Source organism: Sceloporus occidentalis, unplaced genomic scaffold (genome assembly GCF_023333645.1).
Source record: "Sceloporus occidentalis isolate IW3139 unplaced genomic scaffold, rSceOcc1.0.p SCAF_1, whole genome shotgun sequence".
In the NCBI taxonomy this organism is placed as follows: domain Eukaryota; kingdom Metazoa; phylum Chordata; class Lepidosauria; order Squamata; family Phrynosomatidae; genus Sceloporus; species Sceloporus occidentalis.
The window spans coordinates 36,197,509-36,221,822 of record NW_028316981.1 but is presented as its reverse complement, the minus strand read 5'-3'; the positions used below and the strand labels follow the sequence as shown (position 1 = coordinate 36,221,822).

At 39.4% G+C, this 24,314-nt stretch overlaps 1 protein-coding gene across 3 annotated transcripts; it reads left to right on the top strand.

Annotated features, from left to right (window-relative positions):
- Positions 1–1,465: 1,465 nt before the first annotated feature.
- UBA3 (ubiquitin like modifier activating enzyme 3) lies at positions 1,466–23,464 on the top strand. 3 transcript variants are annotated; one of them, XM_089519319.1, is made up of 18 exons: positions 1,466–1,536; positions 1,672–1,779; positions 4,572–4,692; positions 6,108–6,188; positions 9,165–9,247; positions 10,726–10,806; positions 12,077–12,120; positions 12,459–12,523; positions 16,078–16,233; positions 16,320–16,422; positions 17,794–17,907; positions 18,240–18,293; positions 18,904–18,940; positions 19,014–19,095; positions 20,333–20,433; positions 20,566–20,629; positions 20,717–20,771; positions 22,685–23,464. In XM_089519319.1, the coding sequence occupies exons 1-18, from the start codon at positions 1,511–1,513 to the stop codon at positions 22,771–22,773; spliced, it is 1,464 nt and encodes a 487-aa protein (XP_089375445.1). In that variant the 5' UTR covers positions 1,466–1,510; the 3' UTR covers positions 22,774–23,464. The 3 variants fall into 3 exon arrangements, with proteins under 3 accessions (XP_089375445.1, XP_089375455.1, XP_089375464.1); XM_089519329.1 differs by lacking the exon at positions 1,672–1,779 and having other exon boundaries at positions 1,481–1,536; XM_089519338.1 differs by lacking the exons at positions 1,466–1,536; positions 1,672–1,779 and adding an exon at positions 2,623–3,634.
- Positions 23,465–24,314: the final 850 nt, after the last annotated feature.

Below are 24,314 nucleotides of genomic sequence, written 5' to 3'. Positions count from 1 at the left end.
TTAGGGTATCCTAGGAATTGTAGTTTATTTACACTGTAGACGGCTTTCCTCTGGTTGCATGATCACGTTGCTCAAAAGCTCACAACAGCAACCGAAATCCCCTGCAAAAATTCAACATGTGTGTGTGTGTGTGTGTTCCAGAAATCAAACCATGATTTTTTTCCATTTTATATAAGGGACACCATTTTATTACGCTATTGTATTTAATGGCATGGGAGCCTCTATAGAGTTTGCTGTCCATGGAGGGTCCTGGAACCAAACCCCAGCAGATACTGAGGGCCTGCTATATCTGGTGTCCTAAAATCCCAAGGGCCCATTATGGATGGGTTCCCTCTTGTTGCGTGATCACGCTCCTTGGAAGCTCATAACAACCAAAATCCTCTGCAAAGAGAAAGCCCTCATGTGTGGCAGACAGTCCACACCAGACTGTCTGCAGCCTTTATGTATACAGTAGTTTTCTTGGATGGATGCCCCACACACAGATTGTCAGTTTCCCATTTCTAGGTATGGTTGTGAAAGCAGTGAAGAAGAAGGAAGGGAATCAACCCCTTTGAGCTGTAGTGCTGGAGAAGAGTGCTGAGGATCCTGTGGAACAGATCAAGCCTGAACTCCCCCTAGAAGCCAGGCTGTCCTACTATGGCCACATCATGCAAAGAGATGACTCACTAGAAAAGACAATAATGCTGTGAAAGATAGAAGGTAGTAGAAAGGAAGGAAGGCTACATGCCAGATGGATAGGCTCAATAATAGAGGTCACAGGTCTGAATCTACAGGGCCTAAGCAGAGCAGTGGAGAGCAGGGGGTCTTGGGATACCTCTCATACACCATGAGTCAAGACTGACTTGAGGGAGATTAACAACAAAAACAAAATGGGAACTTTTAAACTATAGGGTGACTTCTCTTGTCCCTGGTAATAGTGGGCAATTATGGCAACTCTATGTGACCACAAGTGGTCCTCCTTTTCCAGGACCTGGCCTCCATCCCAGCCTTCTGTCCAGGTGGGATTCCAAAAGGCCCTCCATCCTGAGCATGACCAAGCATGAATTCAAGGATGAAATGTTAGTCTGTAGAATCACTCTGCAGAGAGATCTTGCTGCACCTTTGAGACTGAAAGAAAGACGTTGGCAGCATGAGCTTTCATAGGATTGTCTACTTCCTCAGATGCAGTTGGATATAATAATAATGATAATAATGATTGTAGGGAGGTCTTGTAGCACCTTTGAGACTGACTGAAAGAAAGAAGCTGGCAGCAGGAGCTTTCATAGGCTTAAGGCAGCAGACAGAGACAGAGAAGAATGAGCTTATAGGTTTATATTAAGGTTGTGTGTGTTAAATGGGAACCGGAAGTGAAGGCCGCATCCCTTTTTTTGCCACCTCTATGTGCCATAAATAGAGGAATAGGAGGAGGAGGAGGAGGGACAAAATGGCGGCCTGAAGCGGAGGCGGGTTTTATGGTGCCAATGCCGCGGTGCATTGTGGGGAGGCCGGGCGGGAGGGAGGAAGAAGGGCGATGGCGGACTGCGGCGAGGAGGAGCCGTAAGTACCCTGGCGTCCGGTGGCGGCTCCCTCCCGGCCTCCCTCCCTCCGCGGCCCCTGCCCCGCCGCCTCCGCCTCCGCCACCCGAGGCGGGCGCGGCCACTGACCCTTCTTTTACTCTCTCTGGCTGTTTAGGGAGAAGAAAAGAAGGAGGCTAGAGGAGGAGCAGCAGCGGCGGCAAAGGCAGAGGCAGAGGCAGCGCTGCCTGGCGGGAGAGAGGAGGCAGAGAGAGACGGGGGAAGGGTAAGGGAAGGAAGGGCACGGAGCACGGCAAGCACGCGAGGGAAGGGACTCGGATGCAGACACACTGGAGAGATAAACCGGTTTGGAAGCGCTTTCAGGCTTTGTTTCACTCCTTGCTATGGAATTCTGGGAGTTGGAGTTTGTTGTGGGGCCCAGAGCGGAGCTCCGCTCCGCTCTGGGCCCCACAACAAACTCCAACTCCCAGAATTCCATAGCCAAGAGGCAGACAGTGAGTCACAGCGCATCCAAACCGGGTTATCTCTCCAATATGGATGCAGCCCAGGCTCTTCTATATCATTGGGTCTCCTTGACAAGATTTGTTCAGAGCTGGTCTGAGAGAGTGTGGCTTGTCCAAGGTTTCCTCATGGGTCCCCCTATGGCCGAGCCAGGATTCGAACCCTGGTCTCCAGAGTCACACCTGGCTCTTCAGTACTTTGGGTGGAGGGAGGGAGGTAAGTAGCTGATTAATTGAAAAACCAGAATTATAACCAGGTTTACTATAGGGAGACCCAGAGCCGGTTAGGAAGGAAGACAAGTGTACGCCCAAATCAGTAGGGCCCACATTTCAAAGTACGGGTAGATGTCCCAAATTCTATGTAGTTTCCAATTATTACTATTAGGGAGCTTTAGCCTGGAGAATGTTTATATTTAGCTTAGAGAAGAGAAGGTTAAGGGATGATATGATAGCCCTGTTTAAGTATTTGAAGGGTTGTCACATTGCAGATTGACCCAGAACAATGGGGATGCAGCATCAGAGGACCGCCGTAAAGCCGCAGCGGCTTTTCCAAGGCGCAAAAAGCTGCTTTTTGTGGCTCCTTGTGCCCTGGAATGTCTAGATGTCTAGATGGGGGCCATGGTGTGTGGTTGCTGCAGCCCCAATCTGGCAAAAATGGAGGCAGCTGCAGACCTCCCCTAAGACTCTGGAGACCAGGGTTTGAATCCCCAGCCAACCATGGGAACCCATTGGAGGACTTGATCAAGTCACATTCTCAGCACTATGGGAAGGCAAACCCCATCTGAACAGATCTCACCAAGAAAACCTTAGGATAGGGCTACCTTAAGTTGAAGTTGGCTTGAAAGCACTTAACAAAAACATCCACACACAAAAGAGCAGAATAGTTAGTGAAATTTAAGTCCATCCCTTCATGTTGTGTTCCCAGGCTGTGTGCTTCTTTGAAGTGGGCTGGGACTATACCATCCAGTACACCATTTAAAGGAGAAACTCAGGTTTACTTCACATGAGAAATGAACAAACCCTTTTCTGTCAAGAGAGTTTAAAAAAAAAAAAAACAAATCCACACAATTTAAAATAATACAAAATGTTAAACTAATTTTGGGGGTTACTATGGATCCAGAACTTTTCATTCCCTGGCTTGTTGCTTGAAAATCCAGGCAGAATATTTTGCCAGATGCCTGAGCTGCCATCTCATGCATACTGCCTTGGTAATAAATCAGATGACGTAATTTATTTTATAATTAGCCAACCCCTTCCAACAGGGTCCTAACACAACTTTCAGAAAGTTAACTGAAATAAAGCACAGTTAAAAGAAACATGTCAGGAACCAGAGTATAAGAGAGCACTGTAATCACAACGATAGTAATATTTTGGAGATTAAATCTAAATGAGGAGGCTCTTTGCTCAACTCTTCTAAACTTTAAAATCAGGAATGGAGAGTACGAGCCCTTCCTGATGATCTTGGCCTGCCTTTCACATCATCCTTCTTATTGGCATTGGCAATTGCTGCTTGGAAATGCAGCCCAACAACATCTGGAGTGCTAGAGAGGGCCAGTTTTTCTGCATTCAGTGTGGAAACTGCTTCCCTTAAGGAGACTGGAGAATCTACATAATTTGAAGGTAAATGTCCCATTGGATACAAAATCACATGGAGTGTCTTACACACTTATCATAAAATCATGACATTGCACATTTGGTAGGGACCAAAAGGGCAATTAAGTCCACTCCCTGCCAGTGCAAGAACTCACAGTTTATATCAAATACAGATTAGATGGTTGCTAGCTAATACGTGAATCTACTATAGCAACTGATAAGGCTCTGACATGACAGAAGCAAATGCCTTGCATGTAACTGTTCATTTAGATTTTTTAAAAAGGCATTCTTGCATCTAAAACATTGCTTAAAGCAAGTCACAGTATCTCCTGACTGAATTGTCAAGCAAATTACAGTATATTGATTTCTAATGTAGTTTCCTCTGATTGTCTAAAGACATGACCTAGTTTACTATCTACTACTTTCAGTCTTCTTATCAAAATCAAGTTAGTGAACTGTTTCTTTTCCTTCCTCTGCCCCACTCTATCTACTGCATATTCTATCCATGAAGCCAGAAATAGATGACTGCACTTTTAAAAAATATGCTTGCTTTTCACTTACTATTTAGAAACTAGTTCCTTGAATTATTTGTCCAGGGAACACAAACCCGAGTCTTCAGGATGTCCTTGTTTGAGGGCAGCAGCTATATCCTTTACATTGTAAGACTATCTTAATAATTTTTTGTATAGAGTGAAATTCTTCTTAATGGAGAATACATTATTTGTGTGAAATGGTTGTCATATTAATGCCTAGTTGGTAATGCTGACCCAAATATTTCATGTATTTCCTGTAAGTAAAATAAAATTCATCAATAAAATTGCTGATTATGGTTTGTATGAGAAGTACTCCCAGCAGTGCCAAAGGAAAGTCTTGGGTTTGTAGAGACACTATTGTTCTTGTGTGTGCTTGTGTTGTTGTTTTTCTGTACTGGTTTTTTGCAGCTGAATTTCTGTGTTCTGTGCAGAATGGCTGTTGATGGTGGGTGTGGGGACAATGGAGACTGGGAAGGTCGCTGGAACCATGTAAAGAAGTTCCTCGAGCGATCTGGACCATTCACACACCCTGATTTCGAGCCAGGCACTCAAGTGAGAAATTGTTATTTTAAATACATATGTGTGTAGTATTGTGTTGCAAACTGTTGTGAACACTTCTGTCTGTCTGTATTCATTAATGAGCAAGATTACAAATTTCTGAAATTAACTGAATAATTTTCTTTATTACTGTCTTGCATACTGAAGCATGCATAAAGGGTAGCTATGGATGCTGAAAGCTTTAGAGAACCTCTAGAATATTTCATATAAGGAAGAGGGAATTCTGGTAATTAGCTACATTGTGAATTAGTGTATATGACACAGTGTAATAAATAGAAAGATGATGTCAAACTGTTTATCTTAGATTTGTGATATATGTAATACCTGTTTATAACTAGATGATTGATAGATAGATAGATAGATAGATAGATAGATAGATAGATAGATAGTTCAATGCTTGGCATAACTAATGGCACCTGGTTTAGGAGATGGGTGCTTATTATGGAATTGTTATCCCTCCATCCACTCTCCATGTGCATGCATAGCAGTTGTTCCTAATTGTGTGGTGAGATTATTATTTGCATCCATCATTTTAATCTGAGTTAAAATTAAATTCACAAAAGATACAGTCCAAATGTAAGCCTGTATACTTGGTTACAAGTCTTTTACTCAGTGGGTCTTTATGTTGAATAGATGGCTACACATCTACATTGATCCAGTGGTGGGCAACCCTCAGATGGATTGCAGATTTTTTGGATTACAGATTTTTTGACTGTTGTTCAAGCCAGCTGGAATTGTATTCAATTTGGGAATTGGTTGGAATTGTATTCAAAAGGTTTAGGAGGGTGCCAGGCTGCCAATCCCTGTATTCTGTAGATGTGACAGACCAATAGATATACAGTACATATAGTCTGATTCTCACTGCATAAAGTATAGATTAAGAAGTCAAACTAGCAGTAATGTATGTTAAATTTTGAATACACAGTCGGCCCTCCATTTTCATGGGGGATTCGTTCTGGACACACGCACCCACAAAAATAGAGACTCGTACATATTCAAGCCCCACAGCTTGAATGGGGCACATGCCTGGGAGTGTGCGTTGGGGGCATGCCTCATTGAGAATAACACTCTGTGAATAATCAAGAACGCAGATCTTAAGTCCGCGAGAAAGGAGGGGCGACTGTATTTTGTTTTGCGTTGACCACATTAATGTCCTTCCATGTACATTTGATTTATTTTTTTTAAAAACCCCACAACACTCAGATTATTACTTGGCAGTGCAGATTTAACCTGTACTAATCAAATAAACATCAGTGCTGCCACAAGGTAAATACTAATTTATACTGAATTATTTTGCTTATGACCTTTTTAAAAATTGTAGTGTTATGCAGTATGTTTGTGCCACTGTCTTAACTAGAAATCTATTTTTTCCTTGTTTTCAACAAACTGTTTGTCTTGGTTCTTTACAGCCTCTTGACTTTCTGTTAAACACGTGTAAAGTTCTAGTTATTGGAGCAGGAGGATTAGGATGTGAACTCCTGAAAAATCTGGTAACAGTTTCATTTTTATTTCTTGAAAGCCTGTCCTATTCACACAGGAGATGTTGGGTTTGCCTGCCTTTCTTTGCATATTAAATTGTACAGACTCATTATTGGGTTTAATATTCTCATACATAAAATCATATTAACAATTTCCTTTAGCAACTGAGTTATAGCAGACTGTACTCACCATTGAAAACAAATACAAAATTGTAATGAACAAATGGTTTACTTAACATATACCCAGTTCTGTAGCCTTTTCAAACCTATAGAGGTATGCCAAAATCTCAGTATTCTATGCTGAATCGTCTTGCTGGTAGGCCCAATACCTTCAAAATACTATGTTTTGAGAATACGACAATCTTACAAAGTGGGTCTTAGTTTTGTAGCCATAAAGGAGAAATCTTGCCTAAAAATTTAAATCAACATACTATTCTTACTAATAGAAAACAGGTAATCATGGATAAATCTTTTACTGGGCCTGTCTCATTAGATTTATAGCTAATTCTTGCTCATCTCAGTTACTAAGCACAAGGATACACCTTAACAATGATTTAAATCAGTGACAGAATTTTATAAAGCCATAATGTTATTTGCTCATATCATGACTAGTCCCATTAGGAAAAGGTGCCACAATTGTAAAAAGAAGTAGAAATTACAACATTTTAGTGGTTGTAGAAAGCCGTGATATATGCCTAGTAATAAAGGTGTTCTGTGGTTAGTGCAGTACTATACTTTGCTACTTATGCTTTGAATTGAATGGGAGGTAATAAGGAAGGAAGAGAATAGACCTTATACTTCTAATTTATACTGTTCCATATAATAAATGTGTATGTGCATTAAGTCATTTGTATGGAATGTTTTCCTCTTGTTCTCTCAGTCTTTTCCATCAACTTGGATCCAAAGGTGCCTTGCATGAACATATCATGAGTTTCATTAGAACAAGGCATACCTGCTTAATTTGTATGATTTCTCATCAAGCCTACCCCTACTTCCACACCCCACACTATTCTTGAAGGTTTTCTGACATTCTGGAAATGGTGAAGAACCAGGAAAGTGCTATTGTGCAAGTGGAATTTCACTTGTCCTTTACTGGATTCATTCCAGATAGCATAGAACTTGATGAGATTAATAAGATGAATATCTAACATACTTGCAAAAGGAAAACTAAATTTCTGGCAGTGTTGATGGTTTTTAAATCTAATAGACACTAGATAGCTTTAATTTACAGATTGTGTGAGAGATCTCTTAAAGAGGCATCAATGTATTCTGAAATATACCCGGGTTCTCTTTAAGCTGTTCTCTTGTTTGTCTTTCATTAAATTCTGCTTGTCTTTAATTGTCTTGTGCTTCTTAAATTGGCAAGCAGCTTTACTCAGGACCATTGAATCTGGCTTGCTGTTTCTTTGGACCTTGTAGGGAACATAGAACACACAATTCTCCTGTAGCCTTGCCAGCTTGTGAGTCTTTCTCTTCTGACCTCTTCTTCTTGACTAAAATTTGTATGATTACTGAGAATGATCAAGTGCCTTCCATTCTATTTGGTAATGTTAGGTTATCATAAATCAGAAATGACTTCAAGGCACGCAATAAGAAAAGTCAACCTTAGATTCTTCAAAATAGTGTTTTTTCCATTTCCAGTTTCATCAGTGCACAAATGCATTGTGTAGAATAGTAAAGGTAAAGAAAAATAAAGATGTGGCTGAAATGTAGAGATGTGAAGGCCTGTGGAAAAATTACAGTAGAAAAAACCATATTGTTGTCTGTGTTTTTCCTGAATCATGCTACATTAAAATATTCCATTTTCTTCCTTTTAAATTTTTTCTTTTTTTCCCCCAGTTTTGTTCCATTTTTCCCGTGTCTGCAACTTTCCTCCTTTGCTTTTTTCCATCATTGCATGACCACACTAGTGGTGGGAAGTTTGGTCCCTGTAATTGTTCAGAGACAGACTACAGACTAAGAAATGGGTCCAATGAAATAAATTCATTAGTATAGTTGAGTCATTTATGGCTGGCTGAAACTCATTTGACTTTGGGAAACATATTTTCTGTAAAGCAATTGGGCTTCTAGAAAAAACAGTTTAGTACTAGATTGTAAGTTTGATATTAAGAGGAAAACACAAAATTTTAGCTGTTGTGATTGCTCCTTGTCAGTGCATTGTAAAAACCGGAACTACAAATTTTTAAATTCCAAAATTATTAATAATCACATTGTTGCTTCTCCTTAATACAATTCATAAACTGAATCAGGACTCCAGTCTGTGAGTGTATGTACTGTGACGCTGAAAGTTTAATGTCAATACTGGAAAGACATAAAAGCGCAATTTAGAGCAATTTAGAGCTGTTCGAATTTCACTAGGACGTAAGTGCTTTATCTAATCTGCCTGGATGTTTTCCTAACATGCATATAACAGATATTACAAACTTTTTGGGGGGGCTGCATTAGTAGAATCCTGTTCTAAGAAATGTATAGAACAGGCGTCTCCAAACTTTTTGGACCAATGGTCACAGTTGGGATTTAGATGAAATATCATTGGCATCATTGCAAATATAGTTGCAAAAGGATAAGGTTTAAAGTTGTAGCTGTGATGAGTGCAGCCAGTTCAATACATTCCAGAAGCTAACAAATGAGAACCAGAGTGCAGTTTAGTTAGTGACCTGATGAGTGGAAGAGTAAAATGTCTCACCTACAGCCACTTGTTGCCACTTCTCATTTTCTTTGGGCCCACATGGGATCTTAGAGGTATTTAAGGAATGAAGATAACAGATGCCTGCAAATCAAATGCTCCACATAGGCAACCAGGCTGTGTAAAAAGGGAAAGCAAGTTATATTGGTGAGTGCCATAAAGTGGTGCCTATCAGGAGGTTGTTGAATGCTAAATCTTCAATGTTTCAAGTATTAGTATTTCTCAGCAACAACAAATTCAAATTTATATGTATGAAAAGATTATGATTTGTTTTTGTAATCTTGATTTCATTATCTATATAGGCTTTGTCTGGTTTTAGACAGATTCACGTAATTGATATGGACACTATTGATGTATCCAACCTGAATAGACAGTTTTTGTTTCGGTAAGTCACACATCTAAAATTTCTGTCCATGAAATGTGAATTGCAGCTGTCAACTTCAGGGAGCCCCTGCTCATTTCAATAAGACTTTCTGGAGATAGAGTTCCATGGATTGCATCTTTGTAAGAAAACTATGGCGCTGTATAGACGGGCCCTATCAGGCGCTGTCGTTACGCGTGAGGGGTGGCGCTTCCTGACACGCCTTGCCCCTTGCACGTAACAAGGGCATAAAAATGGTGGCGCCCTATAAACATGGGTGCCGCCATTTTGATGTGACAGACGCCTAGCGTCTGCATGTCTCGGTGCCTTCATGACACCGCAAGTGCACCATTGGTGCCTTGCGGCGTCATAATGGTGCCGCAGAAAGAAGCCGCTTTTTTGGGGCTTTTTGTTGCGTGAGGGAGCCGCACGGTTTGTCCACTGTGGCTCCCTTGCGCAACAAACGAGGGCGGCGGGAGACTGCCCTTTTGGGTGGTCTGTATCCCGCCTATGTCATGACATTCCTAATAATAAAGTAGCAGTTCACATTTATTCCACTCGTTTTACAAGTGTCTTCTCAAAATCTGCCTACATGAGGGCTAATCTTTCCACAGCCTGATTTGCCTGCTTCTCCTTTGTCTCTTCTCATCCCCATCACTGTCATGGACCTTTCTTTAGATATAGAACATAGTTCATATCAGTCTCATTGGTGGTTCAGATGTGGAGGAGTGGGAAAGATAAACTTGTGGAGTTCTGTGTCTCACAGATAGTTTTCCATCTGCCAAAGTATGTATTAATTCAAATTGTGATCTGTGAAGAAAGCACAGGGCACTTTTGCAAATACAGTTCTTGATTCATGCAGTTTTAAAAAAATGCTTATGCCCATTGGACGCTTAGTGAAGTTGTCTCTAATATCAGTTACTTGTCATCAGCTGTTAAATTCTAAAGTTCCCAGCTAGTGGATCGGGATGTATTTAGAAACAGAGAACTGAGAAGCAAAGTTTGCAAGAATTTAACTATGTAATTCTTTTTCTGAAGATGCCAGGCATAGATGCTGGTGAAACATCAGGAATAAACTCTTCTAGAACCTGGCCACATAGCCTGAAAAACCCACAAAAAACCATTACTGTGTAATCCTTTGAATCAGTCATTAGAGATCAATATCCATGAGTTAGGTGTAGATTTAGTCATACATTGAATAGACCCATTGAAATAAATTACACTTGGACTTCAGCAGATCTGGTTTAAATATAATTAGTCTTCAACCCAGTGATTATTAGCAATTCAGTCTCTTATGTCTTTTAAAGACAGAGCCACTTTGGGTGACTTTGGGGAGAAATGTGGCATATAAATGGAATAAATAATAAGAGAGAAGACATGGTGATATATTAATAATTGTGAAAAGTCCAACTTCATGACCTCTTGTTTAAAACAATGATGTAATAGTTACAACACAATACTGTACTGACTGTAATTGATGTCAACAAGTTTTGATTTTACAGACCTAAGGATGTGGGAAGGCCTAAAGCAGAAGTTGCTGCTGAATTTCTAAACAACCGAATTCCCAATAGCGCTGTTGTTCCGTATCCTTTTATGAAAACATGACAACTTGAATTTATTCTTCTCATGTTTACTCATCTATGTTTCCTTGTGTTTTCTTTCTTCTTTTGCTTGTTTTTTACATGGGCTAATCTCTAATAAAATACTGTGCTTGGGTTCCTTCAGAGAAATCAAAAGTGTCTTAAGTGTTAACGTGGACTTGAATATTTTTCAGAGCTTGGTAAAAATCTCTTTTTGTTACCTTCAAAGCCATTTTGTAGCATTAGCACAGGCACATCTACTACCTGGAAGGTGAATTTGCATAGTCAGTATTATGCAAATAAGATCCTGTTTTTTTCAGAGGTTTGTATGAATTTGAGGAACAACACATTCCAAGTCACATGAGACTGCATTGTTTTTTGGTCTAGGTCTAGTGTGAAAATCCTTCGAGTTTGGGACCTTTTTGTAATCCTGTGATTATTCATTTATTAATTTATGAAAATGTTTATATCCTGAGATTTCAGAGTAGCATACAATAAAGCAAATCCAACAAATTTAAAACAATGTAAATAGTTAAAATAATTTTAATGTTATAGCTTATAATCATGGAAATAAGGTGTTCTTAATACCTTAAAATCCTTTGCAATCATGCCATTTTAAAAAAGTGATGGCTGACATAAATTTTGCACTGCAACAACATAAAGCTTACCCTTATCATTTGAATGTAATACTTGCCTTGGATTTGTTTTGCTTGTTAAACCACATTAAAAATATTCCTCTATACAAAAATGGCAGAAGGCGTTGAGTGGTTTGGTGTGTGCTTAATGTATTGTTGAAACATTATCTTTAGAGTCTCATAAAGAACATTTTTCCCAAATATTTTTAGGTCCAAGATTGAATATTGTTCTATCTTAATTCTGCAGAGAATACAGAGCCTTTTGCAGATTAAAAAGTGAAATAACACAATAAGAACCTGAGCCAGCATCCTGTTTTATACCGTGGTTCACCATGCCTGATTGATATCCACAATCAATACATGAAGGCAGTAGTCTTTTTCTACTGTTTTTCCCAAACAACATTAGATAGGGTTAGTCCAAAATAGGCACTATTATTATGAGTGATTTTTTAAGTAATTCTTCCAGCTCTTGAAGGGGAATGTTTTAGAGAATTTAGAAGCATTTTAAAAATTCTTTGTTGAGGACTGGATCTTTTGCTATGTCTTTAGAGCATGACCTGTATACTCAGTTAGGTGTTATTTATGTTCTCATCAATTAACAACCTTAAGAAAATTCCTTTACGATAGCTTGCTTTCAGACATTACAAAAAGATTCAGGATCTGGATGACTCTTTTTATAGACGTAAGTTGTGGAAATAATTGTTTATGTTTTCTCAAACTAATTGAGAAGAATGTGACTATCCTTTCCTGAAAAACAGCTGGACAACTTGTTTTCTAGATTACTGCAGCTCTTCTCAGTCCTAGCCAACATAGCCAGTGGTGAGGGATTGTGGGAGTTGTAGTGCAGGATGATCTGGAGGGACACAAGCTGTCCATGTTTACTGTGAAAGGAAGATAATGCTATGAATTCAACTCCCAGTTTATAAACTGAATTTTCTTTATAAAATCAGTGGGACAATAGTATTTGATGTTGGAAAAAGTATTATTTTTATGTAACAATATTCATGTATTTTCTTCTAGAATTTCATATCATTGTATGTGGATTGGACTCAATAATTGCAAGAAGATGGATAAATGGCATGCTGGTAAATACTTTTGATAATTAAACAGTAATATTACTCAGTTCTTGCCAAATATGAGTTGAAGAATTCCACTTTACTGTTTACTAATCTGCAGATGAAATTCCTATCTGTATGTTGTTCACTGCATATGTGATTTGTCTTGGGTAAAAAAGTGGGGGGTTGAAATAGTTGGCACTTTATCAGGTGTCTTTGTATCCACCTCCCTTTCTGTCACAACATTTCAGAATAACTGACTGAAACTTTGGGTGAAAGTTTTAGCATATCTTGATTACTCTTTTGGTAAAACTGTTAAAGGGTGTACTGCCATGTGGATTACCCTTCTTGTTCCTGTAATAAGATAGTTAAGAAATTTATACCAGAAATGCCTGAGAATGGGTATAGATGCCACCTCAACTCATACCGCAACATATCAAAGAAACACAAGCAAAGCAAGGAAAAATACAGTAATAACAAAACAATGGGTCCATAAGTATTAACTCAGGCCAGTACAGTAGTCCCTTGCTACCCCTGGGGGATCTGTTCCAGACCCCCTCCCAACAGATAGCAAAAAATTTGGGACCTTAAGTTCCGTTCTTTTCAGTGGACATGCATGCCTTTTGCACCTGCATTCACAACAACGTGCATGTATGCCCATTTAAAAAGCTGGGATTTACTGTTTCGCAGAACCTCAGATCCATGCATAGCAAGTCCACAGTTGGTGTCGGTACTCTGTAGACATTTGCAGAATTGAGTAGAACAAAGACAGACAGATACACACTGTTTGCCTTACTTGCCTATATTTTAGCATGCTACAGGAGACGATAGCTTTCTAAGGAAGCCACTTTTCCATCTGGTTGCTCTTCGAGTTCACTTTTTTTTTCCTGCATGAAGTGATAGAAAAGGACCCTCTGGGAGACTATAGAAAATGGCCCTCTGGGAGACTCATGGAATTACACTTTCTGTCTGGGAGGACAGCAGACAAACAGTATTTTAAGCAATAGAATAGAAGGGGATATTGCATGAATGTGAAGTGTTTTTTTCTCCTGATAAGGGATAATTTGCTATAAGATTTGCTTCTTGTTGTGTGTGCATTTTTTAGAACTGTAGAAACCTGGACCAAACTCACTATATCGGTTCCTGTTACTGATTTTGGTAATTTAAGAGAGAACGTGAATATTGAAAGCTTAATGCTGTATCATTTTACCTAGATGCACAGACTGTGTCCTATCAAAGTCCTGTCTACTTGTTTGCACTTGCCTTGAAAAATTGGTGTAATGGTCATGACAGAATGTCATCCTAAAGTGACTTTCTGATTTTTCAGAATTACTTCTAATGTATTTTTTTGTTTTGAAGAAATCAGTTTTTAATAAGCCCTATAGCCCTTGTAAAATTTTAGTTCATTCTTCTTTTAAGTAGCCTCCAACCACTGATTTCATTTCAGTTTCTATTCATCAGAGACTGCATTAAATCACTCTTTTTCTACAATACATTTGGTAATTGTCAGAATTTATATTTGGGGCTAGCATACTTTGGTACAACTAGACCAAGGCCTCAAACAGATGGCCCGAAAGGGCTGCTGTCGAGCCATTCTGGGGGTGGGGTGTGCACATGACACATGCCCCTAGATTGCTCTGAGGTCTAGCAAAGGCCACTCTGGGACCGCTCAACACAGCCCAAAACTGACCACGAAATGAGTGGTTTCTTACTGTTCCTTTCTGTGGCCCATTGAGGAATGCAGCAGCGGGCGCCCTTGGGACCATGGCATCTAGTTGCTGCAGTCTGTGGGTGATTAGGGCGGGAGTGGACTCTGACTGCTTCTTTAACCTTGTCTGCTTCACCCCCAGATCAACACAGCGCTTTTAATATTTGAGCTGCCTTTGAAGACCATTGGACAGTCCTAGTTTACTTGGCCATATATGAAAACTTACCGTATATACCTGTGTATAAGTTGATCTCATGTATAAGTCAAGGGCAGTTTTGGGGGTCACAATCATGGATTTTGATATGACCCATGGATACGTTGAGGGTCAAACACTGGGGCATGTTACAAAAGATCTAAAGGGGGAAACAAAGCACCACTTCCCTCCCTACATCTCCCTCTGTGGACCTCTGGACACACACACTGTCTCTCTTCCCTTTACTGAAAGTGTTTCCAGGGCTTATGGCTTGCAAAACAGAGTAGAACCCCCCCTTCCCTTTACCAAAAGCATTGCCAAGGCTCATGGCATAGAAAATGAGGTAGAACCCCCTCTTCCCTTTACCAAAAGCATATCCAACCCCACCTTTCTTCCCTTTACCACCAAGATTTCCAGGCTCATTGCTTGTAAAACAGGGTACAAACTTCTCTCTTTCTCTCTGCCCTTCACCCCCAGGATTTCCAAGGCTCATGACTTGCAAAAGGGGGAACAGACCCCCCCCCCTCTCTCTCTGTGTCCTTCATCCCAGGATTTCCAGGCCCATGGCTTGCAAAAGGGGGGGCAGACCTTTCTCTTTTTCTCTGCCCTTCGCCTCCAGGATTTCCAAGTTCATGGATTGCAAGCCTGGCCATCCTCACTATCTCTGTCCCTTGCCTCAGCAGCTGTTTATTAGCTCTCGCTGCAAGGGAAGGCTGAGGAATAACAGAGAGAGAGAGAGAGAGAGAGAGAGAGGAGGAGGAGGAGGAGGAGGAGGAGACCGCACCAGGACTCTAATGGGTAGCTATTTAAAGATCCCTGGCTCCAGAGGAAGGGTGGGCACTTTTTAAAGGAACTTTACAAGCATTATTGACCTATTGCCCCTATATAAATCTACCCATGATTATGGAGTCCATTTTGGGGCATAAATTTCTAGATTTATAGTCGAGTATATACGGTATGCACTTTCTCTAGAAGTCTTACTAGTTTTGGTGTTGTCTGACTCTGTCTTGCTGTTAGTTTTATAGTTAACAGTGTAAATTTGGCAAAAAAAAATGAATGGTTGACATTATGACCATTATATTTCAATATTTTTTTCAAATTACATTATCTTAATGATGTAGACCTTCTCCATTTCTAGAAATGGCAGTCTGCCATCGGTCAATAGCATCTTTTAAGTGTCCTGATGCAAGACTAGATCTGCACTATGTATATTTGCAGTATATTGCACAGCCACAATACATTTCTGTGCTATTTTGATATTGCATGTGGTAAACAAAAGGGGAAAAACTCCATAAGCCAAACATAGCTCTCTAGAGCTGTAGAAGTTGGAAAGGGCTTGCTGGTTATGATGGTCTTGTATTCCAGTACCAGTGGCTGAAATTAGCAGAATGTAGACTGAGTTGTGGGGAAGGGTAGCAATATAAGGGGTAGTGGTGGTGATGGTGATAATTTAACTGACTTCTGCAGTTTGAAAATAAATTGCATAGAAATCTCTTAATGTTGAGTTTTGAAAGATAATATTTTAATGTGGGCTGCTATGGCAACAGAACTGTGTCTCAGTTATTGATATAGTTATTTCAGACAATTCAAATTAAACATGAATGTTCAGTCCAGAAATTAAGTTCAGGAGCTAAGTGGTAGAGGGACTGGTCCTAATATAGTAAACTCTATTTTCCTCTGTAGATTTCACTTTTAAACTATGAAGATGGGGTGTTGGATCCAAGTTCCATTATACCTTTGATTGATGGCGGAACAGAAGGCTTTAAAGGAAATGCTCGTGTGATTATTCCTGGAATGACAGCTTGTATTGAATGTACTCTTGAACTTTATCCACCACAGGTAGCAAAAACGAATTAAGTTGTCAAAGGTTGGCCTCTTCTGTGTTAAAATTCATGTTAGAACATTTTAGAATTTGTTTCCACCAGGTAAATTTTCCAATGTGTACAATTGCTTCAATGCCTCGGCTACCAGAACACTGTATTGAGTATGTCCGGATATTGCAGTGGCCCAAGGAACAACCTTTTGGAGGTAATCAATAAGTTATTTAAACTTTCATCAAAATATAAAGTTGAATACAGTAGAGTCTCAGTTATCTGACATAAACGGGGGCTCATAGTCGGATAGCCGAAAATGTCAGATAATCCGGAGGGTCCAAGAAAAGCCTTGAAACTTGCCTTAATCGTTGGGAGAGAAGGCCTCGTGGCCTGCCTTCTCTAGCCCAGCATGTCTTCTTGCTCAAATCCATTGTCCCCAATTTGTGCTGGCCAAATGGCCGTAATAAAGTTATTATTATTATTATTATTGTCCCCAATGATGGTGTGCACGCACCCACTCCGCCATTGGAGACAAAAGTCCCTACCCTTCCCTCCCCTTCTCCTTTCCTCCATCCCTCCCTCCCTCCCTCCTCGTCTTTTTCCCTCCCTCCTTCCTTGCTTACCTCCTGAGTCCTGTTTCCTCCGCGGCGGCTTCTGCCCCGACTTGGCTGCGGGAGGGGGGGCGAGTCTTCCAGGGCTGGGAGAGGGCCGAGGTTCCAGGCATCAAAGGAGAGGACTGGGCACTTGGCCCGAACTCCCTTTGGGCTGAGGAAAACCAAGCCGCTGAGGAGAGGCCTGGGCCTCCCTTCAGGCTGAGGAATACCAAGCCGTGAAGGAGAGGACTGGGCACTCGGCCCAGACCTCTTTTCAGCAGCTTGGTTTTCCTCAGTCCAAAGGCAGGCCGTGGACTCCCTTCAGGCTGAGGAAAACCAAGCCACGAAGGAAAGGACTGGGCAGAGCGCCCAGTCCTCTCCTTTGTGGCTTGGAACCTCGGCCCTCTCCAAGCCCCGGCAGACTCTGCCCCCCCCTCCCCCCCAGCCTAGCCGGGGCAGAAGCTGCCGCAGAGGAAGCAGGACTCAGGAGGTAAGCAGGGAAGGAGGGAGGGAAGGAGATGGGGAGGGAACAAAGGAGTGAGGGAGGGAAGGAAGGAAGAATGAGAAAGGGGGAGGAGAGGGACTTTTGTCCCCAATGGTGGCGCGCCATTATCTGACGTTCCATGCTTTGTGAGCATGCCGCACGAAGAAGCATGGGACATCAGATAATCTGGAATGTTGGATGACCAAAGGAGAGATAATTGAGACTCTACTGTAATGTAAAAACCTTGTCCTATGTCTTTTACATCCATTGCTTAATGTGATTTAAAGTACTGGTAATTGTAGAACACCATCATTGTGTTATGACTTCCTGGTTCTCTAAATTGTATGTATGTAACAAAATTACACTTCTTATTAAGCTGTATCCCTGAGTCTCAGCAATAAAATAAATAATGCCCTTGTAAAATGTATCTGCTAGTCACTCCTCTCTCAATGCTACTCCAAGTGTGATCTCTGGTGTGTACTAATATCCATTGTACATTTTTTTGCAGAAGGTGTTCCTCTGGATGGAGATGACCCAGAACACATACACTGGATTTTTGAAAAGTCTTTAGAAAGGGCATCACAATTTAATATTAAAGGTTTGACATACAGACTCACACAAGGTAAGATTCAGCAACAATTGTATAGTTGATAGTACCATTGTTCCCTAGTAAAGTGGTGGCAAATACGTCTAGCTTAGTTCCCTCATTTAACATAAGAGCCATGCCAGATCACACCAGATGCCTATCTACTTCAAGGTACTGCTCCCACATTGCCCAACCATATTCTTATGGGAAAACATATTAGGTAGTTGCTGTTGGTACTACATCTGTAAATATTTTCCCTTTGATTTTTTCTGGTTTCTAAAGCAGTCTTGTGTGCCTTACCACTGTTAAACATTCTGTTATACAGAGAAATAATTTAATGATGTGTGGTATTTCCTCTCTCATTGCAGGAGTTGTGAAGCGGATCATTCCAGCAGTAGCTTCTACAAATGCTGTGATTGCAGGTGCAGTAATCTCTGAATTCTTGATTCTAGTTACATGCTTAAAAATTGAACTAGAGACCTCACTTTAAAAGGGTCTTCTGTTCCTTTTATGTTTGACTGTGTGTGAACGGCGCTATCTTATATATAAAAGGAATCAAGCTTTATAACACAGTGTTTATGTATATATGCTTAGATAGCTTTAGGCCTAAATCCAGCTGTTAGTTCCAGTTCCAGTAAACCAAATCAATAATTGAAACCTAAGTTGGTGTTGACTTGCCAACTTACCAATGACTTACCATTGATTCAGTGAATCTGTTCTATTTGGGACTAACATATAGATTGGGCCTTACAAAAGCACATGTTGTAGCAACTAACTAGCTTCTAGCAACACAGGTTCAGATTCTATTAGCCTCTATTTCAGTATCTGATAAATAACAATTGCCACTGCTAATGGACTATCATCCATTGTTTCAAGTGAAATCAGTAAGAATTTGCTAATATCCAAGTCTTCGGAATCTTTAAATGCATTACCAAACAACTACTTGGTTCTTGTGCATGATTCTGTAAATAGGATACTTGATTATCACCTTTCTCTCTTTAATGTTTAAATAGTGTCTCTGTTTCTCTCTAGCTATATGTGCCACTGAAGTCTTTAAAATAGCCACAAGGTAATTTACTTCCTAATTAAATATTTTTGTGCACTTGTTGTTTATAAAAGCTAACAGAATTTTTTCATTACAGTGCATACATGCCTCTGAACAACTATTTAGTGTTCAATGATGTAGATGGACTATACACATACACATTTGAAGCTGAGAAGAAGGTTAGTGCTGCTTCAGAAAAAAAATCTGATTTATTCTTGACCCACCTTGGCCTTAGTCTCCAGTACTCTTTCCCAGAACTCAAGTAAAAGTGCAGTGTAGTGCTTTTTTGATAGGAACCCCAACTGTGGAATACTCTTCTTAAACAGACCTCTTAGAGGCACATTTTCAAAGTACACTCAGTTTTTGTTCAAGCATAAATGAAGTTTTTGAAATAGGCCTTATGGGGGTCATTTGTGCTTTGAACTTAAAAAGTAATGGCCTGTTACAGACTGCCAAAATAAAGCTGCTTCGGGTCTCTTTGGAGGTATGCTGTTTAAATGATGCATGCATACTAAGAATCCAGAAGCTGCACCAAAGCTGCACTCCAGTGCTTAGGAATGGAGTGTGGCTTTGGCGCAACCCCAGACTCTTAGGACCCATGCATCATTGAAATAGCATACCTCCAAAGAGACCCGAAGCAGCTTTATTTTGGCAGTCTGTAACAGGCCATGGTATTATTCAATTCAACTATTCAATTCTTATTCAGAACGAAAAGGATGATATTTGGTTTTGTAACAAATAAAAACTTACTGTGAAGATTCTTTCATTTGAACAGAACACCAGAAAAAAGATTAACTATTCCAGCCAGCCCTTGTGTTGCTTCATGCCAAATTATCTTCCTAGACCTCTCTTTTCTTTGGCTTTTTTGCCACAGGGAGACAAGTAGCAGTAGTGACAAAAGTTCCCTTTCTCACTATGGAATAAGGATTGAACATATATTCCACATGAAATAGTCACTGTGGATAAGTTAATTGCTATTTCGTGGGTTCCTGATCTGAGACCTAATTCCTGGTTATTCTGAATATTTGATTATTTTTGCTTAGAATGCTAATGCATTATTTTTAAAAATTGGAATAAATTGTCAGCTTATTGAGTATATAAGTGTAACTCTTGAACTTCAGGGCAATCTCTTAACCACCTTGATGACAAAATTAAAATCCAGGATTTGCCATTACTGATTTAAATCAAAAATAAATCTACCTGGCTTTTTATATTTCCTGGCATAGTGTTTCAAAAAGGTGAACAAGATGCAGATTGCACATAAATTCCCATTGACTTTAGGTCAATGGGGTCTTCGTTTGGGGAAATTTCTTGTGTCTATTACTTATCTCCATGTGTTTTGTTTTTTGTTTTGATAGCTTGATGTAAATTACTTAAATGGCAAAGATACTGACTGCTTCATTTGCAATTTCCCAGGAGAACTGCCTGGCTTGCAGCCAGCTTCCTCAAAACATAGAATTTTCTCCATCTGCTAAACTGCAGGAAGTCTTGGATTATTTGACCAACAGTGCTTCATTGTAAGTGACATGCTATTCTGTTTATTTAAAATAATTGAACTAAGATTCTAGAAACATATTCTTGATAGATTTAGGGTGATGAAGATATGATTTTGGTTAGCAGTCTTACTAATTATTATTTGTCTTGTACAGGCAAATGAAATCTCCTGCAATAACAGCCACAGTGTATGGGAAAAATAAAACTCTTTATATACAGGTGAATAATGTATCTGACTAATTAAACTGTGTATTTCACTTTAAACAAAAGTATTATAAAGCGTGTTTCTTCTTTTTTCCATCCCAGTCAGTAGCTTCAATTGAAGAACGAACAAGGGCGAATCTTTCAAAAACATTAAAAGGTAACAAACATTTTAAATATATCTTGAAGCATATATTGTGTATATCATGTATAAGTTGTGGACAGGTTTGAGGGCCAAAATCTTGGGTTTTGATATGACCCGTCGATAAGTTGAGGGTAAAATTTAATAGCATGTAACAAAGGATGTAATGGATGAAGCAAAGGAAAACAGTGCCAAAGAAATTACCATATATACTTGGTTTACTCTGAAATCTTAGCTCGACTTGTACACAAGGGAAGGTTTCAGGTTAAAAATCATGGATTTTTATATGGCCTGTGGATAAGTCAAAGATAAAATTTAGGAGGCTATAGCAATGGATGGAAAGGGGAAAACACCACTTCTGTGCCTCCTTCTCTGGACCTCTCACGACCACCTAACACCACTTCCAAGGTGCTGGAGAAGAAGAATTTAACATCAGATTGGGAAGGGAAAGAAGTGGAGTTAAAAGTGGTGTTTCTTTGATGGGAGGAGAATGCTTTAAAATGGGATTGGGAATTTCTTACACACAGGCATGAAGAGTGGGGAAGAGTTGGGCATCATGATGGTGCTTGTTTCAGGACTTTTCTAAGCAGTATTAGAGTTTTGACCAGTACTGTATATAAGTCAAACCAGGATTTTATGATCCGTTTGGGGGCATAAATTTCTTGATTTATAGTCCAGGATATATAGTACAAAATTACAGTAGGTCCCAATTCTGAAAGTAAACTGATAGTAACAGCAGTCATTCAGGCCAGAAACAGGGCTTAGCACCACCTCGGAACAAGTTGCCCTGTCGGTGGTCACCATTTTTCTGCCCGGGAATTCAAAAAGGTCAGAGGCCTCACCACAGTGGAGAGAGTAGAGAGGGCCAGTATGTCTTTTCGATTCTCCCAAAATGGACTAAGCTCTTGCCTTTTGCCATTCAGAGAAGGGGATGGTTTCTTTATATATATAAGTGTTAAGGTAAACTTTCGCAGCCTCAGAAGATGGCAATGGCAAACCCTCTCTGGAGGGACCGGCCAAGAAAACCCCATGATAGGGTTGCCATAAATCCGAAATGACTTGAAGACACAGCAACAACAACAAGGTACAGTACTTACATTGACCCACAGATAAGTCAACCCAGGGTTTTTAGGACAATTTTAAACTAATATTTCTAGACTCAAATGTGGATATATACAGTAACTTAGTTTTGAAACAGCTTAGTACACTGCTAATATGCGCTGGCAAGGAAACTTAACTACCAGTTGCTTCCATACTATTTTAGAGGGAGTTGGTTTCTCTGTAATGATGTCATGTGGTGAACACCTGCGGAACTATACACTGTGTATTTTCACCATATCATTAAATGTTTATTCATCAGCCTTGCTTGCAAACATGAGAGAAAAGCTTGTGGAACAGAGAGCTGCATGCAAACTCAATGTAGGCACCTTTACATTGATGGTGTTTGTAGGGGATCAAAGAAATAGGTATGTGCCTAGTAATCTGTCTGTGAGAGTGATGGATCACATTCTGACAGAAGTGATGGAATCCAACAAAAGTACACCATTAGATCCTAGGATTTGTGACTTCATGCATCTGAAGCATTGCTGCGCTGGCACCCTCCTTATTTTGCCAGATTTCATGAAAACACAGAACAAAGATGACTCTTTAATTCACTCTCAATTCAAAGCTAGCTGATAGCTGTTCATATTAAACTACAATATAATTTGGATTATAGCATTAAGAACTAGAGGCAGGTTAATCCAGAATCCAGAGCTTTCCTGGATATGACAAAGTATTAATTCAGTTATCTGAATTTTAATTTAAAGTTTTTATCAACAAATTGCCCTAATGCTTGCAAGCTAATGCTCCAGCAACTCTGGCTAAAATCAAAATTTGAACTTGAATCACTGTGAAGCAATCTGTGATTATAACTTTTTTCTTGTTTACAGAATTGGGACTTGTTGATGGCCAGGAACTCGCAGTTGCAGATGTCACTACACCACAGACTGTCCTCTTCAAACTTCATTTTACTACTTGATGCAAATGCAAGTGATCTAAGCATGCACTGAAGAAAGCACACACAACTTGTTAAACTACTGTTATGTACTAGTAGAAGGAAAGTTGACTTATCCAGCCTTTATTCCTATTATACAAGCATTGCTGGAAATTAGTTTGCTCTGAGTAAGTTGCTCTTACTTTAGTACTGACTTTACAAACCAATATTTGGTTGTTGTTATCTGTATAAATCTCACTAATGTACAGAAATTGGATGTTTAGCAATTCCCCCCCCCCCCCCCCCCAATTTGTAATTACACTAAAGTAATGCCAACACTTTCTCCTGCAATATGGTCAATATATTAGTACCACCTATCGATTAGAAACACCTATGAACCCACCATGTTCATACAATAAAAAAGTGAACAAAGATTTTTAAAATTACATTTTAGAATCTGTAAAATTCTTAGTTCAGTCTGCAAGATAGTAGAATAAAATAAGGAATGTATTTCTGCTTTATTTAATGTCTTTATTGAACTGTTATATATTAAATATTGCCAAAAATATTGCTGTATTTTTCAAAATATGGAAAGATTTTACTTCCACCTGTAGATAAAAATAATCCATTTGTATATTTGCAAATACTAGCAGCTACTATGCATGGAGTTGCTCTGTTGTTCAGGACTGGTGTTTCACTGTTGAAATATTTATTAATAAAATTGTATAAGGATTGCCTTAGTCTGTTAGCATGTCAGTGGAGCCCGGTAGAAGCACAACTACTCAAGAAGTAAAAAGTCATACATAAAATAAATTACAAACTTAGATACAATGAAGAAGCATTTGTAATGTTTAGTTATATTATCGTTGGGATACAGTCCTGTATCCTATGTCCACTTCTGAACTCAGTGAGTTCAGTTCTGAATGGGCTTTATTATATAGAATCTTCACTCTTGTTTGGGATAGTAGTTGGCTTTTCTTTTTTGAAGTTAAAATGCTGTCCCTGCCCACTATCTGTTAGTTCTGTGACTTGAGGACATTTTATGGTGAATTGTCTATTTGCAAAAATTGTTGAAGTCACTTTCACAGGCACAGCTGGCATATTATTGGTTGAAAAATAATATGGAGAATGTTTAGAATAGATTTATTACGATCAACTGATCTGATTATGGAGAATGTTTAATGGCTATGGGCTGTTAGTATTAAGATCCCTGTATGAGTTCATAGTGCCCCCTTCCTCTTGGACATCTAGTGTTGCTAGATCTGGTATATGGTGCTATTATTTGTTTTATTCATATCCCAGCATTAGACTCAAGATTGACTTTTTAAAAGGTTAAAACAAAATAGAGCTGAAACCCTGATGGTAAAAAAGTGAAAATAATTATCAATTATCAATATAATTATATCAATTATATATATATATATATATATATATATATATATATATATATATATTTATTTGACATTAATATATTTACAAAGATCAATAAGGTTAAAAATACAGCACAGATGAACCATAAGAAGATTCGCCTGCAACTAGTTAATCGTGAAATGCTTCTTTAAAGAAAAAGGTCTGCCTGCTGGTGA

Coding starts and splice junctions, on each gene's coding strand:
- UBA3 (XM_089519319.1), top strand. CDS start 1,511: ATGGCGGACTGCGGCGAGGAGGAGCC. Junction 4,693..6,107: donor ATTTCGAGCCAGGCACTCAA/GTGAGAAATTGT, acceptor GGTTCTTTACAG/CCTCTTGACTTTCTGTTAAA. Junction 17,908..18,239: donor GACATACAGACTCACACAAG/GTAAGATTCAGC, acceptor CTCTCATTGCAG/GAGTTGTGAAGCGGATCATT.